The 19,289-nt window shown below is 38.2% G+C and overlaps 1 protein-coding gene across 4 annotated transcripts in view; it reads left to right on the plus strand.

Moving 5' to 3' along the window:
• The window catches only part of GIGYF2 (GRB10 interacting GYF protein 2), a 177,152-nt gene that overhangs the window by 129,303 nt on the left and 28,560 nt on the right, over window positions 1-19,289 (plus strand). For all 4 annotated transcript variants that reach the window (XM_011980239.1, XM_011980241.1, XM_011980238.1 and 1 more), the window contains 5 exons: window positions 822-929; window positions 1,999-2,099; window positions 5,208-5,308; window positions 6,449-6,610; window positions 9,377-9,535. In XM_011980239.1, the coding sequence (XP_011835629.1) occupies window positions 822-929; window positions 1,999-2,099; window positions 5,208-5,308; window positions 6,449-6,610; window positions 9,377-9,535 (631 nt within the window). The remainder of the gene's footprint in view (window positions 1-821; window positions 930-1,998; window positions 2,100-5,207; window positions 5,309-6,448; window positions 6,611-9,376; window positions 9,536-19,289) is intronic.

The raw sequence follows: 19,289 nt of genomic DNA on the forward strand, positions 1-19,289 counted from the left end.
ATATAAGCGAGAGGGTGGGAAAGAAGTTAAGGTTAATTCTTTTAGGAGTGGTGTGGAATGACAGCAAAGTCAGTCAGGTTTTGTTGTATCCCTTTTGTAGAAGAAATGAGACTTGCAGTTACGTGGTGCAGAGGTTGGCAAAGTCTGACCTTTGGGCTAAATCTGGCCTGCTCTGTATTTTTATAAGCAAAGTGTTAGGGAAGCAGACACACCTTTTGGTTTGTGGGATGTGTATTGCTGCTTTTGCCTTACGATGGTAGAATTGAGTAGTTGCAACAGACAGTATATGACCTGCAGCGATGAAACTATTTACTTTCTGGCCCATTACAAAAGTTTAACCCTGATCTAGTGAAGAAAAATTACCTAAATTTTTCCAAGGTGAAGACTATCAGTGTGTGAATTTTTATAGAAGTGTTACATTTTTTGCAAAGGGTGCATTGTATGGAAAAAGCTACTAATTTGAATCTTTTATTTTTCACTTGGTTTCTGATAAAAGGTTATCTTTGGAGTTTACCAGTTTTTGACATTTGTGATTTTTAAAATATTTTCTCTGAATAGACCACTTTGCACTGAATTGTGAATTTTTTTGCTATCCTCTTTCACCTGGAAACATGCCATCTATGAGTTCAGTTCTTTCTAGAATGAAGCATTTCTATATGTCTGTTATAATGAAGAATTATAAAATATATTTGATAGCTATTTCTAATAATGTTTCCGGGGGCGGTGGGCGGGGGGCTTTGAATTGAACTTTGTCTTTCAACATCTCAGCCATGTGAACTAAATGTGGATTGACAGATTATACCTTTTTTTACTTTTTGAAGACAACAATATGCACAGGTTTTGGCCCAACAGCAGAAAGCAGCCCTGTCTTCCCAGCAGCAACAGCAGTTGGCACTTCTTCTTCAGCAGTTTCAGGCCCTGAAGATGAGGTTGGTGGTCATTCCATTATGTGTCATATTGGGTGCATGTGTTGTGAAAGAAAGAGAAGAAAGGAGAAATTCTGGTATAGTGTGTGATTTCTGGGACCGAAACACTCCCAACACATACCTGCATGTTGTATGTAAAAACAATACATTTTAAAAAAATATTTCAGGTAGAGATAAGCGTTTATTTGGTATTTTACTCATAGAGATAAATTTTGATTAATCAAAAGACCTAAGAGTAATGGGCACACTTGAGAAACAGTGTCATCTTATGGAACCTGCAACAGAAAAACTGTAGCCTAGGATTTTAGTTTCACTTTTACCCATAGTATCTCAAAGTATTAGCCACACCACACAAGGTTTTAATTTTCTAGAACTCAAAAGCCATTAAGGTAGGTCTAAGGAAAAGGAAATTATGCTAGAAGTCTAGAAGAAATTTCTGCTGTTTCAGATTATCATTCAGAGTAATATTTCTCCTGAACAAGTATCAGTCACTGCTCTTAAAATTCTTATTGTCTCATTCAGCCAAAACTGTTTGTATTTCTTTTGAGCCTTAACACATCCTGTGAGGTAGGCAGTTTACGTGGTAGGAGCTCCATTTTATGGATGGGCAAACTGGGACTCTGAGAGGTTGGTTATAGGACTTGATTAATATAACACACAGGAAACTCAGGCTAAAATGCAGACCTTTTATCTTAAAGTGCATTGAGTTTTTCATTATAATATGCTGTCTCTGTGACTTCTATTGAGATGATTTGGTTTTTTTTTTAAGATATGGATATACAGTATCTTTAAGGTATACATATCTTTAAGATATGAATATATAGTAGGTATATCCATCATTTTGAAGTTAGTATTACCATAGAGGATTCCAGAAGTGTGATCATTGTGCCCTTCTCTTTGTTCCACTCTAAATTGCTTTGGTGTAGTGTTAGGTTTTAGTAAAAGAGTGAAGGCGTTTTCTAGCCAGATAACCCGGAGAACCTGCATATAATCTAGAAATTCCTCTTCCTCTTTTCTTTTTTTTTTTTTGCAAATGATAAGAACAAGTTAATTTTTTATTTCCCTTTTGCAGAATATCTGATCAGAACATCATTCCCTCAGTAACTAGGTCTGTGTCGGTGCCAGATACTGGCTCTATCTGGGAGCTTCAGCCAACAGCTTCACAGCCTACAGGTAAAAACTTAGATTAACCTTTAGTACCACTCTGAGGATTTAGATATTATTAATAATTTTACAATTCAATTCTTAAAACATATATTAGGTTTCTGAATCCATTTGTATTTGATGTTAACAAAAAGGTTCATTTTTTACTAGATCCAGGCAATATTGAAGGTGTTACTGAAAATACACTTTTAAGGATTTGTTTGAATTTATTTAGTGGATTTTTTTTTTTTTTTTTTTTTGAGTCAGCGTCTCTTTTATGTTCTTGTGATCAGTGTGGAAAAATCGTTTAAATTATTTTCGATCTTTTTAGCCAGATGGGGGAAAAAAGCGTACCTAAAAACATAAGTAGTGATAATCTATTCTCTTGAGTTAGAAATTAACACAAGCTAGGCATGGTGGTGTGTGCCTGTAGTGCTAGCTACTCAAGAGGCTGAGGTGGAGGATTGCTTGAGCCCAGGAGTTCCAGGCTGCAGTGAGCTATGATCATGCCAAGCCTTTTTAGCCTTGGCAACAGAACAAGGCTCTGTCTCTAAGAAAGTAAAAAAAAAAAAAAAAAAAAAAAAAAAAAAAAAAGAATTGATGTTAACAAACACTCTAGGTACCCAGAAATTTTGGGAAAAGAAAAACCTGCTATGAATTGAGCACCTTTTCTCACTTTTATCTTTTTACATCGAATTAGAAAATTTGGGGTTGAGATTTTTTTAAGTCTTGGTATTGGTGGAGGACTGCTGTTTTTCTTTCTTTTTTTTTTCCCCGAGACAGACTCTTGCACTGTCGCCCAGGCTGGAGTGCAGTGATGCGTTCTCAGCTTACTGCAACCTCCACTTCCTGGGTTCAAGCAATTCTCCTGCCTCAGCCTCCTAAGTAGCTGGGATTACTTACAGGTGTACACTATCACCCCTGACTAATTTTTGTATTTTTAGTAGAGACAGGATTTCACCTTTGTGGCCAGTCTGGTTTCAAAGTGACCTCAAATGATCCGCCCACCTTGGCCTCCGAAAGTGCTGGGATTACAGATGTGAGCCACTGCGCCCAGCCGAGCACCTCTGTTTCTTATGGTCTGAATACCTGCAGAGATGGATAGTTTGATCCATGGGTAGTCCTTTCAAGAGATTATAGTTGGTGTTGAAGATCCTCAAGAATTATAGGCCTTGGTGGAGTTTTTCTAGAGCTGTTGAGCCATTCAGGTCATGGTTCTGTTGTTAACATTGACCCTGCAGATTTTTGCAGAAGGATGATTGTCTTCCCTTATCAACTTTCCTTGCTGTTTGTACCTTATTTTTTCTTGGTAGCCATTTATAGTTAGGATGTTAAGAATAGAGGTTGAGCACCCATCCCTAATCCAAAAGTCCACAATCCAAAATGCTTCAAAATCTAAAACTTTTTGAGCATTGACATGATTTCACAAGTGGAATTTTTTTTTTTTTTTTAGACAGTATTGCTGTGTTGCCGAGGCTGGCATGTAGTGGCGCAATCTCGGCTCACTGCAACCTCTGCCTCCTGGGTTCAAGAGGTTCCCTTGCCTCAGCCTCCCAAGTAGCTGGGATTACAGGCACCTACCACCACGCTTGGCTAATTTTTGTAGTTTTAGTAGAGATGAGGTTTCACCACATTGGCCAGGCTGATCTCAAATTCCTGGCCTCAAGTGATCCGCCCGCCTCGGCCTCCCAAACTACTAGGATTACAAGCATGAGACATGGTGCCCAGTCCACGATTGGACAATTTTACACATAAATACTTAACACAAACATTTTTTTCATGCCCCAAATTATTTTAAAATGTTGCATTAAACTACCTTCAGGCTGACTGGGCACAGTGGCTCATGCCTGCAATCCCAGCACTTTGGGAGGCCGAGACAGGTGGATTACGAGGTCAGAAGTTCAAGACCAGCCTGGCCAAGATGGTGAAACCCCGTCTCTACTAAAAATAAAAAAAAATTAGCCAGGCGTGGTGGCGGGCGCCTATAATCCCAGCTACTCCGGAGGCTGAGGCAGGAGAATCGCTTGAACCCTGGCGGAGGTTGCAGTGAGCCGAGATCGCACCACTGCACTCCAGCTGGGGTGACAGAGTGCGACTCCATCTCAAAAAAAAAAAAAAAAAAGTACCTTCAGGCTGTGTCTACAAAGTGTATATGAAAGATTAATGAATTTTTTGTTGGATCTCATCTCAGAGATAGCTCATTATGTATATACAAATATTTCAAAATCTGAAAAAATCCAAAATTTGAAATGCTTCTGGTCCCAAACATTTTAGGTAATGGATACTCAACCTATATTCTGCAGTGTTTTGGAAACTTTTAAGTACTGTATTAAACTATTTCTCTCTTTGGATTTATATGCAGTCAAGGTCCTTTAAAAGTAGTCCATTGGTTTCATACAGACAGTATTTGATAGTGTATAATTAGACTATGGTAGGAATGTAGAAGACAGAGAATGCTGAAAAATGGTGCTAGCAAACTTTAAGCCATTATCTGTTTACTTCCAAATGTGATCTTGCAGTGCCCTTCAGGTTAGCAGGACCAGGTCTCACTTGTAAGACCTGCCTGGCCTTTCCAGAGGTCTCCACAGCTCCAGCTGTAATGCTTACTTTCACTCTCTCTTTATTGAGATGAAATTCACTTAACACAAAATTAACCATTTTAAAGTGAACACTTGAGTGGCATTCACAATATTGTGCAACCACCTACTTCTCTCTAGTTGGTGTGCAGTAAGAGGCTGTATGGTTACTGGAAATCTATGTGGAGTCTAATACATTGGGATTTAAATCCTGGCATGGCCACATGCTTGCCATGTGCCCTTGGGAGTGTTAGAAACTACTTCTGACCCTTAGTTTGTTCATCTGTAAAAATGAGGGTATGAATAGAAACCTTATAGAGCTTTGTAAGGATGCAGTTAATTCCCCAATAAATGCCTGGTACTTCCCTTCATTCTAGATGTGTTGAAGGATATTCATAGAAACTAGAGTCCATTGGCAGTTCAGTCTACTCAGAGGCAAAACAGATGTGTTTGGTGGAGCTCATTTAGGCACAGGGAAGCAGCTTTTTTCATGATTTCTATGGATATGTCACCATGTGTGTAAGCTCTGTCATCCCTCGTTCTTTCTTTTGTTGTCTTACAGTTTGGGAAGGTGGTAGTGTATGGGATCTTCCTCTGGACACCACGACACCAGGCCCTGCCCTGGAACAGCTTCAGCAGCTAGAGAAGGCCAAAGCTGCAAAGGTCTGAAACTCATTCTTCTACAACAGTGCATTGTCATCTGGCTACAGGACATGAACATTGCTGTTTATTCATCTCTCTAGCTAGCTATAGTTTTTACTTTTTACTTTCAGTTTACTGCTGCTTAGCTGTTGTAAGTACATTCATACTGTATCTTTACTGTGCCCTCTTCTCCCAAAAAAAAAAAAACAAAACTCAAAACAGAATTTAAATTAATATGTTTGGTTTGATTAGTTGGCACATTGTTGATTATAGACACATACATATTTTAGTTACGTTATTCATGGTATGAACATTCGTTATAAGTAACAAGAATGTGAGAAAATATCCACTACATTATTTATGAGGCTCGTGATATGTGGCTTGAGTTCTCCCATTGAATCTTTATAGTGGTATTTGTTTATATTTCTTAGTATCCACAGATGTAGCAGACAAAAAGCCCAACATCAACATTAGATTGTGTGTTCCATTCACATTTTTTGGAGGAACTAAATCTTGAATTTTGGTTTTAGTACTTGACAGAAAAGAATGTCTACATCAATACCTAGTGTCATTGTAATGATTTCTAGGTTCTCATATATGCAAGAGAGTGTTGTTGCTGTTTTATTCTTAATGCATTCTTATCCCCTGAGGTTGTGACAGCCCCCTTAGAGTGCCCAGAATGTGGAAAGGTTCATGCAACATTGCTGTTAAAACATTACAGCCACACTGTTAAATGTTCAATCAGAAAATGATTTGTAGGGATGAGTAAAGAAGTACCATCCAAGAGCATTCTGATGTTACTCTCTTGTGTGGTAAAATGGTAATGTGGAGTGTGGAGGCAAGTACAGGTGGGAGGAAAGTGCGTTCAATTGAGACACTCATAAAATTCTTCTAATTACTGTGATGTGTCACAGCTTAGAGTTGTTATAGGGTGTTCATGTTGTAGCATATGTCAGAATTTCCTTCCTTTTAAAGGTTGAATAATATTAATATTCCATTGTATGTATATAACATATTTTGTTTATCTATTGATCTTTTGGATCACCTGGTTGCAGTACAGTACAAGCAGCTGATTGAATGAGCGAATATTACTGGTCAGTGCTTTTGGAGTGTTCCTGTGCTTAGTTTCAAGTTTCTAAGAACACTCTTGTGTACTCACAGCTAGAGCAAGAAAGAAGAGAGGCAGAAATGAGGGCGAAACGGGAAGAGGAAGAGCGAAAGAGACAAGAAGAACTCCGAAGACAACAGGAGGAAATTCTTCGGCGACAGCAGGAAGAAGAAAGGAAAAGGCGAGAGGAAGAAGAACTTGCCCGAAGGAAACAGGTATATGTCTGGGGACTCTGATCATAGGATTAGTGCTTGATGAGGGCTTTCAGGCTGCCGCCTTTCATCATTTCACAGATACTCCTGAAGGCCATAGGATTGGGATTAGAACCTTAGAATACTCACTCACCTTTGGAAAGAATCTCTATTTTCCACCAACCCACTGTAGGGATGTCAGTCCTAGTAAACCACTGGAATTGATTTGCTTTGCATATTTCCTAGGGTTTTATAAACCAGTTAGATTTCAGAAGTTCTGTCCTTCTGTCTAAAAACAATGAGAAAGTAACTTTGATGTGCAGCATTAAATGTCAAAATTTAAAAGTTACATGGGCTTTAAAAAAATTGTGCTAACATATACATAACATAAAATTTACCGTTTTAAGTGTACTTTCAGTGGTGTCAAGTATATTCATTCATATTGCTGTGCAACCCTCACAAACATGTCTGTAGAACTTCTCCAGTTTTGCAAACTACATACCCATTAAACAAGGAGCCCCACTCCCTCCATCTCATAGCTCCTAGTAACCACCATTCTTCTTTCTGTGTCTGTAAATTTAAGCTAAATCAATTTCTTATGTAAGTAGAATTATACAATATTTGTCCTTTTGTGTTGGGCTTATTTCACTTAAGGTTTATTCATGTTGCAGCGTGTATCAGAATTTCCTTCCTTCTAAAGGTTGAATAATATTCCGTTGTGTGTTTATCCATTCCTCTGTTGATGGACATTTAGATGACTTCCACGTTTTAGCTGTTGTGAATAATGCTGCTGTGAACATGGGTGTATAGATATCTGTTTGAGTCCTTGCTTTCAACACTTTTGCATATATACCTAGAAGTGGAATTGCTGGATCGTATGGTCATTCTCTTTTGAATTTTTTTAAGAACTGCCATATTGTTTCCCACAGCTGATGCACCACTTTATATTCCTACTGGCAATGCACAGCAATTCCACTGTCTCCACATTCTCACCAACATTTGTTATTTTGTTTTATTTTTTTGGTTTTGCTTTGTTTCTTTTTGATAATAACTTTTTTAAATGGGTATGAAGTGGTATTTCATTGTGGTTTTGATTTACATTTCTCTAATGATTAGTGTTGTTGGGCATCTTTTCACATGCTTATTGACCATTCAAATGTACTTTAAAAAAGTATCTTTGACTAAGACCTCTACCTTCTCTTTATTCTTTCCCTTAATGAACCTCTTCTCTCTATTTTAGTGTTTCTAAATAGGGAGCAAAAAAACCTCTACACATATATTTGCTTTACAACGTTTTCCCTGTATAACTGAGCAAAAACCAGAAAGATAAGACACGTTTTATTTTTCCCCTAGAAAGCAGGTTTTCATTTGAAGAAATTTAGACAGAAATCACCCAGCAATAATTTTGAATGTAATGATTTTTGTATATGGTGTGAGATGAGAGTCTGATTTCATTCTTCTGCCTGTGGATATCCAGTTTTCCCACCACCGTTTGTTAAAGAGACTGTCCTTTCCCCCATTGTGTGTTTGTGGCATCTGTGTCAAAAATCAATTGAGTATAAGTGTGTGGATTTATTTCTGGGCTTTGTATTCTCTTTTTGGTTTCTTCTTTTTATTTTTTTGGAGACAGAGTCTCACTCTGTCACCCAGGCTGGAGGTATATATTATTTGTACTTACGTTTTATAACCCTCCTTTTGACATGAATTATGTCATATTTCCATGTCAAATGTGTATCTAAAAATCTACATCATCATATTTGCTAGCTGTATTAAATTTCATTTTATAAGTAAATTATAATAAGTTAACCAGTTCCCTATTGTTGGACATGAGGGTGGTTTCTAGTTCTTCACTGTTAGATAAGTGTTTGAATGAAAGTCCTTGTAGCTAAGTCTTTGCTTAAGGATTTATAACCAGTGAGGCATAACACTTTTAATGTTTTTTGGTTTTTTTTTTTTTTGGTCGGGAATTCACCATTCATGTGCTTGGCTCATTTTTCCATTGGGGTTTTCCTAGACTTCGCTTGAAAGGATCCACTCTCTTAATAGCCCCACAGTCTAGCCTTTACCACTTGTTTCCTACTTTTTGGCCCCAAGAGGTGCTCTGTGAAAAACAAAAAAGATCCATGCTGAGATGAAATGAGAACTACTGTTAATTCTTAGCGTCACACTATACCGCAGCATATAGAGGCTCTAAAGAGTATTGCAGTAAAGAAGTATGTTTAATTCTGTGTTGCTCAGTTTTCCATAAATGGTCCTCAACAATGGGACCTCTTTCTGTGTAATACTTAATAGTATTGGTGGAACTTTTGATCTTCAGAACATGTTCTGGGACACATGGCTTTACTCAGTACTTCTGACTGGGAGAATTTATCTTACACCAAAATTTTTGGTGGCCATGTTGATTTGCCCACTCTATGCCTTAAGTTCCCAGTTGATTAAAAAAAATAGGGATTAAAAATACCAAAGGAGAAACCAAAGCTTTAATTCTAATGTAGCTCTTTATAGGGTTAATCAGTAAATGATGTGGCTAATACAGAAACCAGGATAGACTTCACAGTTTATTGTAATTTAACTACTAATATTTTAAATTCAATTTTCTTTTTATTGTAATGTGTCCAGTTCCCCAATTTACATGTATGCTTTTTACTCTAGATCATGATTACTTTTATGTTTACTGTTTAACAGAGTCTTAGCAGCACATAGCCTATTACTTTCCAAATATGACATAATAAATTGAATGATAGACCTGAGTCCCTCCCCCACCCCCCACCCTCCATCTTTTTTCCTTAGGAAGAGGCTCTGCGTCGCCAGCGGGAGCAAGAAATTGCATTAAGGCGACAGCGAGAAGAGGAAGAAAGACAGCAGCAAGAAGAAGCTCTTAGAAGACTGGAAGAGAGGAGAAGAGAAGAGGAAGAAAGGCGGAAGCAGGAAGAATTGTTACGCAAACAGGTGACCAGATGGTTTTCTCTTCTAATTGTTCCTTTGAAGCTGGGAATTGGTGATTTAGAAAATATTAGGACATTAAGATAGCCTATCTAAAATTTTTTCAGGTTGCTGAAAATTACCAAAAGAAACCTAACTGGGTCTTACTACTTCTGTCTAAATTTCTTCAAATGAAAATCTGTTTTCTAGAGGAAAAATAAAATTTGTCTTATCTTTCTGGTTTTTGCTAAACTATATAGTGGAAATGTTGTAAAATACATGGTTTTTTTTAAAGCAAGTTTCAGACTGAAGCAGAATAGTAGTACAACAAATTCCCATAAATCACCCAGCAATAATTTCTTTTTCTTTTTCTTTTTTTTTTTTTTTTTTCCTGAGACAAGTCTCACTTTGTGGCCCAGGCTGGAGTGCAGTGGCGTGATCTCGGCTCACTGCAAGCTCTACCTCCTGGGTTCATGCCATTCTCCTGCTTCAGCCTCCCAAGTAGCTGGGACTACAGGTGCCCACCACCTCTCCCGGCTAATTTTTTGTATTTTTAGTAGAGACGGGGTTTCACCTTGTTAGCCAGGATGATCTCAATCTCCTGACCTCGTGATCTGCCCGCCTCAGCCTCCCAAAGTGCTGAGATTACAGGCGTGAGCCACTGCGCCCGGCCATCACCCAGCAATAATTTCTAACGTAATGATTTTCATGTATGGTATGAGATGAGGCTCTGATTTCATTCTTCTGCCTATGAATATCTAGTTTTCCCACCACCATTTATTAAAGAGACTGTTCTTTCCCCATTGTGTGTTTTTGGCATCTATGTCAGTGAGCATAAATGTGTAGATTTATTTCTGGGCTTTATATTCTCTTATTGCCTTTTTTTTTTTTTTTTTTTTTTGGAGATCAAAAGCCTCACTCTGTTGCCCAGGCTGGAGTGCAGTGGCGCCATCTCAGCTCACTGCAACCTCCACCTCCCCAGCTCAAGCGATTCTTGTGTCTAAGCCTCCCAAGTACCTGGGACTACAGGCAAGCATCACCACATCCGGCTAATTTTTTTGTATTTTTAGTAGAGGCGGGGTTTTGCCTTGTTGGCCGGGCTGGTCTCAACTCCTGGCCTCAGATGATCTGCCTGCCTCGGCCTCCCAAATGCTGGGATTACAGGTGTGTCTTTTTGCTTTCTTGACGGTGTTCTTTGAAACACGTAAATTTTTCACTTTAATGATGTCCAATTTATCTTTTTTATTTTATTTTATTTTTTATTTACTTACTTACTTTCTTATTTTAAGACACAGTCTCGCTCTGTTGCCTAGGCTGGAGCGCAGTGGTGCGATCTTGGCTCACTGTAGCCTCTGCCTCCCAGGTTCAGGCAGTTCTGCTTCAGCCTCCCGAGTAGCTGGGACTACAGGCATGTGCTGCCACGCTCGGTTAATTTTTGTATTTTTGATAGAGATGGGGTTTCGCTATGTTGGCCAGGCTGGTCTTGACCTCCTAACCTCAGGTGATCTCTCACCTTGGCCTCCTAAAGTGTTGGGGTACAGACATGAGCCACCGCACCTGGCCAATAATGTCCAATTTATCCATTTTTTTCTTACAAGTTGTATACTTTTAGCCCTTACTTTTAGGTTTGGATTCCTTATATTCTCAGTACATGTCCTTTGTTAGATAAATGTTGTGCATACTTTCCTCCAGGCTATAGCATGTCTATTTATTTTCCTAGGGGATCTTTTGATAAGTACAGATTTTTAATTTTGATGAAATCCTATTACATTTGTCTTTTATTAGTGTTTTTTTGTTTCTATATAAGAACTATTTGCCAGCCTACAGATTATTAAAATATCTCCTGTATTTTTTTAAAGCTTTATAGTTTTGGTTTTACAAATAGTTAGAATTGTTTTTTCTGTATGATATGAGGTATGGGTTGTTCCAGTGCCTGTTTTTGCAAAGTCTTTACTTTTTCTATTGAATTTTTGGTGCTTTTGTCAAAGTCAATTGTATAAAAATTTTTTTTTTTTTTTTTACTGGACTCTTCCCTTTTGTTCCACTGATAAGTTTGCCTGTCCTTAAACGAGTATGCACTATTTGATTACTACGGTAGCTTTATAGTAACTACAAGTAAGTCAAATATGTCTTCGAGCTTTGCCTTTTTATTCAAGACTGCTGACTAAGATCTTTTCCCTTCCTATTAAAATTTAAAATTATCTTCTTAATTTCTGTATAAGTAAAAGCCTACTGTGATTATGATTTGGATTGTGTGGAATCTAAATTGAAGAGAATTCACATTTTAAGATATACTGAGTCTTCCAGGCAATGAACATGGTATATCTTTCCATTTATTTATGTTTTCCTTGTTTTTTTCTCAGTGCCATTTTGTTTTCATTATACAGGTTATGTACATCTTTTAAAAATTGAGTTTTTTCTTTTTTGCTATTATAAATGGAATTTTAAAAGTTTATTTTCCCGCAGGTCAGGTGCGGTGGCTCATGCCTGTAATCCCAGCACTTTGGGAGGCCAAGGCAGGTGGATCACGAGGTCAGAAGTTCGAGACCAGCCTGGCCAACAGGGTGAAACCCTGTGTCTACTAAAAATACAAAAATTAGCTGGGCGTGGTATTGCGCTCCTATAATCCCAGTTACTTGGGTTGCTGAGGCAGGAGAATTGCTTGAACCTGGGAGGCAGAGGTTGCAGTGAGCTGAGATGGCATCCCTGCATTCCAGCCTGGGCGACAGGGCAAGACTCCGTCTCAGCGGGGGAACTGTTTATTTTCCAGTTCTATATGGAAATGGAATTGATTGGTTTTCATATATAGATCTTATATTCTGATACTTTGTGAAACTCAACTTACTACCTCTAATAGTACTTTTGTTGATTCCTCAGGATTTTCTATGGAATCTTATTGATAAATGGGAGCAGTTTTAATTCTTCCTTTCCAACCTTGGATAGAAGTGGTTAAAATGGATAATAGCCTTATTTCCAGTATTAGGGAGAAAATGTCCAGTATTTCACCATTAAATATGTTGATCGTTTTTCATAGGTATCCATTATCCAACTGAAGAAGTTTCTTTCCACTCCTAGTTTACTGAAAGTTTTTCAATGAATAGATATTGAGGTTGTAAAATGCTTTATCTGCATTGATTGATAATCATTTACTTTTTTCATTCTGCTCATATAGTGAATTATTAATAATTAATATTAATAACAGTTAATAACTATCGATAACTGAGTTTTGAAGGTTAAGCCAACTTTGTGTTCCTGGATTACCACCCTACTTGATACATATGTTAACCTAATTTGGTACTGTTTTGTTAAGAATATTTACATCTATGTTCATGAGGGAGAGAGAGGTCTATAATTTTCTTTCTCTTTTTCCTTTCTTTTCTTGGCTCACTACAGCCTCGACCTCCCATGCTCAATCAAGCCTCCCACCTCAGCTGCCTTAGTAGCTTGGGCCACAGGCGCATGCCACCACACCTAGCTAATTTTTTTATTTTTCGTGGAGATATGGTTTCTTGCCGTGTTGCCCAGGCTGGTCTTGAATTCCTGGACTCCAGCAGTTTTCTTGTCTTGGCCTTCTAAAGTGGTGGGATTAGAGGAGTGAGCCACCACGCCTGACCTATAATTTTCTTGTAATGCTTTTGTCCCCTTTTGGTGTTAGGTTTATACTGGCCTCTTAAATTAGAATGTGATACTTTCATTGTTTTCTGAAAAAGTTTGTATAAGATTAGAATTATTTCTTCATTGAATACATGCATACCTCATTTTGTTGTGCTTCACTTTCTTGTGCTTTGCACATATTTCATTTATTACAAATTGGAGGGCTTGTGGCAGCCCTGCATCGACCAAGTCTGTTGGCCAGCAGCGTGTGCTCACTTTGTCTCTGTGTGACACTTTGGTAATTCTTGCAATGTTTCAGATTTTTTTTTACTGTTATATCTGTTACGGTAATCTGTAATAAGTGAGTTTTGATGTCATTATTGAAATTGTTGTGGAGTGCCATGAACTGTGCCCACATAAGGCAGCAAACTTAATCCATACCTATTGTGTATGTTCTGACTACTGACTGGCTATTCCCTGTCTCTCTTCCTCTCCTTGGACCTCCCTATTCACTGAGTCACATCATTATTGAAATTAGACTGATTAATAACCCTATAGTGGCCTCTAAGGGTTCAAGTGAAAGGAAGAGTCATGTCTCACACTTTAAATTGAATGCTAGAAATGATTCAGCTTAGTGAGGAAGGCATGTCAGAAACCAAGATAGGCCAAAGGCTAGGACCCCCTGTGCCAGTTAGCTAAGTTGTAAATGCAAAGGAAAAGTTATTGAAGAAAATTAAAAGTGCTACTCCAGTGAACACATGAATGACAAGAAAGCGAAACAGCCTTATTGCTGATATGAGGTAGTTTTAGTGGTCTGGATAGAAGATCAGACCAGCTGCAATGTTCCCTTAGGCCAAAGCCTGATCCAGAACAAGGCCTTAAAACTCTCTTCAATTCTGTGAAAGCCAAGAGAGGTGATGAAGCTGAAGAAGAAAAGTTTGAAGCTAGCAGAGGTTGGTTCATGAAGTTTAAGGAAAGAAGCCATTTCCATAACATAAAAGCACAAGGTGAAGCAGCTAGTGCTGATGTAGAAGCTGCAGCAAGTTATCCAGAAGCCCTACTTAAGATCATTGATGAAGGTGGCTGCACTAAGCAACAGATTTTCAGTATAGATGAAACAGCCTTCTAATAGAAGAAGATATTATCTAGGACTTTCATAGCTAGATTGGAGAAGTCAGTGCCTGGCTTCAAAGCTTTAAAGGACAGGCTGACTCTCTTGTTAGGGGCTAATGCAGCTGGTGACTTAAAGTTGAAGCCCATGCTTATTTACCATTTGAAAATCCTAGGGTCCTTAAGAATTATACTAAACCTACTCTGCCTGTACCGTATAAATGGAACAGCAAAGCCTGGATGACAGCACATCTGTTTACAGTGTGGTATATTGAATATTTTAAACTCACCGTTGAAGACCTACTGCTCCTTTCAAAATATTTCTGCTCTTTGACAATGCCGCGAGTCATCCAAGAGCTCTGATGGAGATGTACAAGGAAATTAATGTTGTTTTCATCCGTGCCAATATTCATTCTGCAGCCTATGGATCAAGGATTAATTTTGATGTTCAAGTGTCATTATTTAAGAAATAATGCTCTGTGTACCATGGGTAGTGATTCCTCTGATGGATCTGGGCAAAGTAAATTGAAAACCTTCTGGAAAGGATTCACCATTCCAGATGCCATTAAAGAACATTAGTGATTCATGAGAGGAAGTCAAAATGTCAACATTAACAGGAGTTTGGAAAAAGTTGATTCCCACCCTCATGGATGACCGTGAGGGGTTCAAGACTTCAGTGGAGGAAGTAACTGCAGATGTGGTGGAAAGAGCAAGAGAATTAGAATCAGAAGTAGAGCCTGAAGATGTGACTGAATTGCTATAATCTCGTGGTAAAGTTTGAATGTGTCAGCAGTTGCTTCTTATGGAGTCAACTACTTTCCATAAGCGAAGAAAGTGGTTTCTTAAGATGGCATCTACACCTGGTGAAGATGTCGTGAACATTGTTGAAATGACAACAAAGGATTTAGAATGTTACATAAACTTAGTTGATAAAGCAGTGACAGGGTTTGAGAGATTGACTCCAGTTTTTTTTTTTTAATTAAGTTTGTGTACATGTGCATAATGTGCAGATTTGTTACATGGGTATACATGTGCCACGTTGGTTTGCTGCACCCATCAACTCATGATTTACATTAGGTATTTCTCCTAATGCTATCCCTCCCCCAGCCCCCCACCCCCCAACAGGCCCTGGTGTGTGATGTTCCCTGCCCTGTGTCCACGGGTTGTCATTGTTCAACTTCTACCTGTGAGTGAGAACATGTGGTGTTTGGTTTTCTGTCCTTGTGACAGTTTGCTTAGAATGATGATTTCCAGCTTCATCCATGTCCCTGCAAAGGACATGAACTCATCCTTTTTTATGGCTGCATAGTATTCTATGGTGTATATATACCACATTTTCTTAATCCAGTCTGTCATTGATGGACATTTGGGTTGGTTCTAAGTCTTTGCTATTGTGAATAGTGCCACAATAAGCATACGTGTGCATGTGTCTCTATAGTAGCATGATTTATAATCCTTTGGGTATATACCCAGTAATGGGATCACTGGGTCAAATAGTATTTCTAGTTCTGGATCCTTGAGGAATTGCCACACTGTCTTCCACAATGGTTAAACTAATTTACACTCCCACCAGCAGTGTAAAAGTGTTCCTATTTCTCCACATCCTCTCTAGCATGTTGTTTCCCTGACTTTTTAATGATTGCCGTTCTAACTGGCATGAGATGGTATCTCATTGTGGTTTTGATTTGCATTTCTGTGATGATCAGTGATAATGGGCATTTTTTCTTTTGCATAAATGTCTTGTTTTGAGAAGTGTACAAAAGCCAAAATAGACAAACGAGTTCTAATTAAACAGCTTCTGCCCAGCTAAAGAAACTATCATCAGAGTGAACAGGTGTCCTACAGAATGGTAGAAAATCTTTGCAGTCTACCCATCTGACAAAGGGCTAATATCCAGAACCTACAAAGAACTTAAACAAATTTACAAGAAAAAACAACCCCATCAAAAAGTGGGCAAAGGATATGATTGACTCCAATTTTGAAAGAAGTTCTACCCTAGATAAAATGCTATCAAACAGCATCACGTACTGCAGAGAAATCTTTCGTAGAAATTAGAGTCAGTCAATGCAGCAAACTTCACTGATGTCTTATTTTAAGAAATTGCTGCAGTCATCCCAGCCTTCAGCAACCACCACCCTGATCAGCAGCCACCACCCTGATCAGCAGCCGTCAACATCAAGCCAAGACCATCAAAAAAGAATACAACTCTCTGAAAGCTCAGGTGATTGTTGCATTTTTTAAGCAACAGATTTTCAATGTAGGTGAAACAGCCTTCTAATAAAAGAAGAGATCATCTAGGACTGTCATAGCTAGAGAGGAGAAGTTAGTACCTGGTTTCCAAGCCTCGGAAGGACAGGCTGACTCTCTTGTTAAGGGCTAATGCAGCTGGTGACTAAGTTGAAGCCAGTGCTCATTTATCATTTTGAAAATCCTAGGGATTTTCAAGGTATAGACATTATTTTTTAAGACATAATGCGGTTGAACACCTAATAGACTACTTTAGAGTATAAACATTTATACGCACCGGGAAACCAAAAGTTTCGTACAACTTGCTTTATTGCAGTCTTCACTCTATTGCAGTAGCCTGGTACTGAACCTGCAGTATCTTCGAGGCCTGCTTGTTTTTGATAGAGTTCACCATTGAGACCATCAGAGCTTAGTGTTTTCTTTGTGGAGAGATTTTTTATAAAGTTCAGTTTCTTTGAATTATGTGGCTAATCAGGTTGTCTTGTCAGTGTTTGTAATCTGTGTCCTTTTAACAAAGTTGTCAAATTCAATAGCACAGTTTTATTCATTGTTATTCTTTTTATGTTTGTTTGGTCCGTAGCAATAGTCCTCCTTTTATTCTGCATATTGGTAGTTTGTGTTCCGTTTATCAATCTTTTGAAAGATTGAACAAAGAACCAACTTTTGACTTTGTTACTTATTTATCTTTTCATTGATTCCTGCCACACAGTTGTTTTCTGTCTTCTACTTTGAGTTGAATTTGCGTGTCTTTTTCTAGTTTCTTAAGACAAAAATTTAGAGAATAAAATTTAAACCTTTCTTCCTTTTTAATAAATACATGTAAAGCAACATTTCTTTCTGAGCACTTCTTTAATTACATGTCACCATTTTTAGTATGTTGCATTTTTATTATTTAGTTTAAAGTACTTTTGAATTTTTTTTGTAATTTCCACTTTGGCTTATGAGTTATTTGAGAATGGGTTATTTAATTTCCAAGTATTTAGGAGCCTTTTCCAGGTAATCTTATTTATATTCTTTCTTTTTTTTTTTTTTTTTTTTTTGAGACAGGGCCTCGCTCTGTCATCTGGGCTGGAGTACAGTGGTATGGTCACAGCTCATTGCAGCCTTTACCTCCCTGGGCTCAGGTGATCCTCTCACCTAAGTCTCCTGACTAGATGGGACCACAGATGTATGCCACTACACCTGGTTAATTTTTGTATTTTTTGAAGACATAGGATTTTGCCATGTTTCCCAGGCTGGTCTTGAATTCCCAGACTCAAGCAATCAGCCCTCCTTGGTCTCCCAAAGTTCTGGGATTACAGGCGTGAGCCATGGTGCCTAGCCCCTTACTTATATTTAGTTCTAACTTAGTTTTATGTTGTAGTCAGAGAACATAATCTGTAAGATCCCAATTTTTAAAAATGTATTGACCCCTTTTGGTTCAGTATATGGCTTGTCTTGGTGAATTATTCCATGTGCATTTGTGGGTGGTTTTTTTGTTTGTTTGTTTGTTTGTTTGTTTGTGTCCAGGTCTCACTCTGTTGCCCGCAGTGAAGTGCAGTGGTGTGATCATAGCTCACTGCAGCCTAGAACTCCTTGGCTCAAGCTATTCTCCCACTTCAGCCTCCAGAGTAGCTGGAACTACAAGCATATACCACCATGCATGGCTAATTTTTAAAAAAGTTTTTATAGAGGCGGAGTCTTGGCTGGTCTGATGGTAGTGAGTTATCAGAATTTATTAAAATTATTAGTGTCACTGAAGTTAGTATATAACCCCCCACTATTAATCTAACTACTTTTTTAAAAAAGGAAAAAGATTTAAAAATATATAGAGTGTGTAGAGATGGGGTCTTGCTATATTGCCCAGGCTGGTCTTGAATTCCTGGCCTCAAACAATCCTCCTGCCTTAGCCCCCCAAAGTGCTAGAGTTATAGGCAGGACCTACCAAGCCTGGCCGCCTACATTTGTAAAGAATCCATATTTCTCAATTGTTGAGTGTAGTGTTTCATGAATGACAATTAGGTCAGGGTGGCTGATAACATTTAAATATTTTATATCCTTACTTAATTTTTATCTAGTTGTCATATTGATTCCTGGAAGAGATGCTAAACTTTTTTCAAAATTAGCCATGCATTTTCATCTTAAGAAAACAGATGCTAAAATCTGAAACTGCAGTTTTTGATTTGTTCATTTCTCCCTTTAGATATTAGTATTTGCTCTTGTGTCTTGAGGCTCTGTTATTACTCGCATATACATTTATATAGTTCTGTCTTCTTAGTGAACCTTTTATTGTTACGAAATGTTCCTATTTACCTCTGATTGTATTCCTTGTCTTAAAGTCTATTAAATTGATGTTAAGGTTGCCATTCTAGTTGTCTTTGGTGTTTGCATGGTATATATTTTTTCGTTATTCCATTTTTGTGTATATCTAGTGATTTTTATAATAAAAAAATTCTATAAGGAACATTCTGAATGGTGGATTATAGAGATTATGCATTCTGGTTTGTCCCTTTAAAGAGAGAGTTTAGTTCTGGCTGGCACTTACCTTGATGAATTCAGTCTTCAGCATTGTACCCCACTCATGGTAGAGCAGCAGAAATCTCTAATCTCAGTTACTGAGTTTTTCCAGCTGCACCTTTTAGCTTGATCCCGAGGTCTACTTCATGCCTGTGGTTTGTGAGCCAGCCAAGGATTTCTGCAGATTTGGGGGCTCATCTCTTTTCTGGTTCCCTTCCTTCTGATGGTCCCCCTTCCAGATTTTCCCCCAGGTTAATGTCTGCTTGTCAATCCCAGAACTCTCTCTTTTGACCACCAGAACTGCTAGTAATGCTTCGAGTCCCTTGCTGGTGAA

This window comes from Mandrillus leucophaeus, unplaced genomic scaffold (assembly GCF_000951045.1).
Source record: "Mandrillus leucophaeus isolate KB7577 unplaced genomic scaffold, Mleu.le_1.0 Scaffold21, whole genome shotgun sequence".
Taxonomy (NCBI): domain Eukaryota; kingdom Metazoa; phylum Chordata; class Mammalia; order Primates; family Cercopithecidae; genus Mandrillus; species Mandrillus leucophaeus.